The following is a 4,811-nucleotide window of genomic DNA, read 5'->3' as shown; positions in this document are numbered from 1 at the left end:
GCAGCAAGGAGAAGGTGTTTGATGCTGTGCTAGTCTGCACTGGACACCAGAGTGTCCCCCACTATCCAGACATTCCTGGTCAGGAGAGCTTCAGCGGGGTACAGCTGCACAGCCACGATTACCGTGATCCAGAACTCTATACAGGTGCGCTGCCTGTATTATTATAGATACCGCTAGTTAGTTAATAATAATTTCATAATACGTAATTACATAAAGCGAATCCAGTACATGTCACACAGTGGTCATAGGAGTGCTTTGTTTTGATACTGTTTCCTGTTAACGAATTTCATCAGAAACCGACTTTCACCTAACAGGAAAGCAAGTGCTCATAATTGGAGGGTTTGCATCTGCACTCGACATCATGGGCGATCTGCACTCTCATGCGTCCGAGGTGGTCATCTCACTGACCGCACTGGACCTGGTGGGCGTGATAGAACAGTACAAGAAAGGGCTGCTACCACACAACGTGAGAACAACGACATTCCCGCAGGCGATCAACGGTAGCGTGGTGACGTTCACCGACGGTGAGACGCTCGAACCAGACGTGATTATTTTCTGCACCGGCTACGAGTATTCGTTCCCATTCCTCGACGCCTCGTGTGATGTCACTGTTAGCGAGGGTAAACGCATACAACCATTATTCAAGCACATGATCCACAGCAGGTACCACACGCTCATGTTTATTGACATGGTATATGCAACTTTCGAGTTAGCGCTCTCGTTTCTCCAAGTTCCGATAGCTCTAAAAATTATTGATGGGTCACTGGCGCTCCCTAGCGAGCAAGAAATGAACAAGGAGACAGAAGCAGACTACCTCGATCGGTTAGCTAGCGGACAGAAACCGCGCCACGCCCACTCGCACCTATTCCCTCCCCGTTGGACTTTAACGTCATATTGTGATGACATTGCTGGCTTCGCACGCGTTGATAACTTTGTGAAACCATTATATCGATGTGTAGATGATGTGTTTTTCGAAATGCACAAAAATATCATGAAGTTTAAGGAGTATGACTACCTTGCCCCAAGACCGAAGCAGTAATTATAACTACACGTTCGCGCGCTGAGTTCACTTAAGCCCGGGACACACCATGCGAATCTATTCGCAGGACCATGGCTCCAAAAGTCATGTGGTCACGTGATTAGCATACTGATCAATGATTCGCTGCATTATAACAATCGGCCGCACCAACAATGAGACACACAATGCGAATATATACACAGTCCGCACGTCCGCAGCGAAAATATCAAACATGTTTGATCGCTGCGAATTTTGGAACGGATGAAATTCGCAGCGAAATTTGTCCGCGCTTCAGCGGACACACCATGCGAATTTCGCTGCGATTTTATAATCGCTGCGGACGTGCGAATAAATTTGCATGGTGTGTCCCATTGCCTAGGAGGTCCCTAACATTTCTAACTTCTATTACCATCACAGTACGTCTAGGACGTTCCTAACATTCTCTGTCCCTTCTCATTACTATCACATACATCGTAAGACGTCCCTAAACCATTTCTACCTTCTCATTACCATCACAGTACGTCTAGGACTTCACTAACCATTCTACCTTCTATTACTATCTACAGTACGTCTATGACGCCTCACCCTAACATTTTACCCTTCTATTACTATTCACAGTACATCTAGACGTCCTAACATTTCTACTTCTATTACCATCACATACCTGCAGGACTTCACTAACATTCTGCCTTCTATTACCATCACAGACGTCTAGGACGCGTACCCTAACATCTACCTTCTATACCATCACAGTACGTCTAGGAGTCCCTAACATTTCTACCTTCTATTACTATCACAGACGTCTAGACGTCCCTAACATTTCCTACCTTCTATTACTATCACCATGTACGTCTAGAAGGTCCCCCTAACATTTCTACCTTCTATTACCAGTCACATTACGTATAGCGCACGGTCCCTAACATTTGCCTACCTTCTAGTAGCCCTTCACAGTACGTCTAGGAGCGCGTCACCTAACATTTCTACCTTCTATTACTATCACAGTACGTCTACAAGCCGTCCCTAACATTCTTACCTTCTATTACCATCACAATTACGTCTAGGATCCCTAACATTTCTACCTTCTATTACCATCACAGCTACGTCTAGGGAGCGTCCATAAACATGTTCTACCTCTCATTACCCATCACATACGTCAGAGGACGTCCCTAACCATTCTACCTCCTATTATCGACTCCGCCGCTACCGACACGACGCACAACCCCACTAGAGGTACATTACTAGTAGTTGCATACATTTAATTATAATACTACGCATTGAGATTGAAATTGTAAACTCAACATATTAGCTTCTACAACAAGGTGTAGTCATAAAAGAAGATCTATTGTTAACGTAACATGCACCCAATAAACGCTTTACTGGAATTTGCTGCCTCACATAAATAATCAGCCTTCGCCGCATCTTTTTCAAATTGTTACTCTGCATAGAGTACCGAAGGGGACGTCACGTTGCGCAAGCACAAACGCCACGAGCTGCCGCTTCTACACAAGCCCACTGGCCATCCATAAGGTTTACTGCGCTGAAATGTTGTGCCGTACGTAAAACACGAGTGTGTGCGCCCTGCGAAGCCCGGTAAAGCATCGGTAGCAAGTCGATCTTACATATTTAATGAATTTTAAAAAAATTTAATTTTTTTTTTTATTTATTTTTTTTTGCTTAATTATTTTTATGTTTTTTGTGCTTTTCACTTCCAGCCTTTGGAAATACTAATAAAAACTGCAATAATACTCTCCAGAATGATGGTTACAATCGGCGTACAAAACACCGACACGTAGTTAATGTTACCAGGAGCATATGATTGTGTAAACCAGACAGGCTCGTTCGTCATTGGTCACCGCTGACGTCATCACTTCTCGGTACTCTATAGCTTTACCACGCCAACAATATATCACTAATTATCACCTTTTACGTACACTAACAAAATCTGACAAGCCATCACCTATTCTATTGCCCTAAGCTAGCTCAAAAACATCTAATCTTCAGACAACCAAGGCGTGAAGCCACAGAACATGCTACACAAAGTTCTCATACTATCACGTTATCACAGCAAAAATAATTCACATAAAAAAAGACTTACAACTTTAGTTGTTTAACTTCATGAATCTATCGCACAGTGCAAAACAAATGCTATTCCGCGTTTATAATACATGCGGATAAATAAATCCATTACGTGACACTAAATGTTGTAAGCCGACTTATGCGCAAGATATAGCAGAGCAATTTACGCTCCAAGAACGCCTAAGTGATGCTTCGAGGACGTCGGTTCCGTGCAGGGGCCAGTATATTTCCACGTTTTTTTTTTGCTTAGCATTTGCCCATGGCACATTTCAGATCAAAAGACAAGTTACCCTACTCAACGTCCTCGCACATCTCTGAGCGCCTCCAATTAATTTGCCCATTGCAGAAACAGCACAAACAGACATTACATTCAACATAAATACTGTATTAGCATATATATCGTCGGGCAACTTACGTTACATTGCCGACCATGCCTGGTCGCCTCAATTAGCAATGTCGTGGCTTGTATATTGAGGGGTGAAGGCTACTCTTGCTGCGGCGCGACAAAAGCTTGTGTTCCAGCTCATGCGAGTAAATGTAACTTTGACCTACTTCCTTCTTAAACAACTACCATGAGGCTAGTAGGAAGACGCGAACCCAGAGCACAAGCGCGTGTAGCCTGAACGGGAAGGCGTGTTTACATAGAAGTCGTCTCTGCAGCAGCAACGCGCAAACCTGACAGTAAGTCATAATGAAAGAATGTCAAGGTTTAAGAAATTATCTTTGAATTAAAAATTACAAAAATAACAAAACGTAAGCGGGATTCCCTTACATACAAAGCATCGCAGATAAAACACATATAGTGTAACTCGATTAGCGTACATGGCGTTGGGCAAGCTTTAGCAGTTATACTTAGGTCACAGTATGACAATGAACCTTTTATAATATCACTTCTTGACTGTGAGAATACCTTAAACTTACACTGTCTCTATAATAAATCATGTGCTAAACACTCTAGTATGGCACCATGACGAGTGGCTGTAGTGGCAGCCGGCGCCGTCAGGTTGATGCTGCCCGCTACTCTTAGCCTCTACGAACCCGCAAGATTCGACATTCGAAGTCTATGAACGTGGAGATAACATCGCTGTGATGGAAGCCATGTATACCCTTACAAGACATTCTCCGTATAGAAAACGGTATGTCAATCACGTTGCTTCGCCTCGCAGGGGGCGGGAAAAAAAAAAAATAAGGGGCGGGGGGAATTTGTCATGTTCTTTTTTTTTCATGACAAATCGATCTAATCGGTGCATATAGGCCAGCAATAAAAAAATTGTCGGGAAAAAATACTAATGGCGCTGCACAAGCAATCGAGGGTTCGCATGTCCGAAGCATCTGTAACATTTGATGGAAGAGGATGTTACAGTGAGGTTTGAAGAGCCACCATATCTCCCCGTGCATCAATAACGTTCCTGTAAACACCATGCGAACGTAGCCACTTACTACTTATCCTCCTCACTCCCAGTGCAAGCATAAGGCCATAACAGAACTTCGTCATGCTGTACGGTCTTCAGCTCCGCCTCGACGTCCGCGCCAGGTGATTTTGCCGTCCTCTTTTTCGTTCCTTGCCGAGTGTCCCAGCGCGCATAGTTGCTTTTTTGAGATGGGTGTGTCCGAATTCTTAACACCATGCCCAGGCAAACATCTGAGCATCTACGTTGCTTTGATCTCCTCAATCAAGTGCAGGCATGAACTCGCCGTCTTGGCCACTGTAACTGGA

General features: G+C 44.0%; 1 protein-coding gene across 1 annotated transcript in view; it reads left to right on the top strand.

Annotated features, from left to right (window-relative positions):
• Window positions 1-1,296, top strand: part of LOC106812309 (flavin-containing monooxygenase FMO GS-OX5-like) — a 17,346-nt gene extending 16,050 nt beyond the window's left edge. Inside the window, exons 5-6 of the mRNA XM_014816151.1 lie at window positions 15-144; window positions 315-1,296. Of these exons, the coding sequence (XP_014671637.1) occupies window positions 15-144; window positions 315-1,039 (855 nt within the window). The 3' untranslated portion in view covers window positions 1,040-1,296. The remainder of the gene's footprint in view (window positions 1-14; window positions 145-314) is intronic.
• The last annotated feature ends 3,515 nt before the right edge of the window (window positions 1,297-4,811 follow it).

The sequence above is a fragment of the Priapulus caudatus genome, unplaced genomic scaffold (genome assembly GCF_000485595.1).
Source record: "Priapulus caudatus unplaced genomic scaffold, Priapulus_caudatus-5.0.1 Scaffold632, whole genome shotgun sequence".
Classification (NCBI taxonomy): domain Eukaryota; kingdom Metazoa; phylum Priapulida; class Priapulimorpha; order Priapulimorphida; family Priapulidae; genus Priapulus; species Priapulus caudatus.
This window is presented reverse-complemented; position numbering and strand designations above follow the sequence as displayed.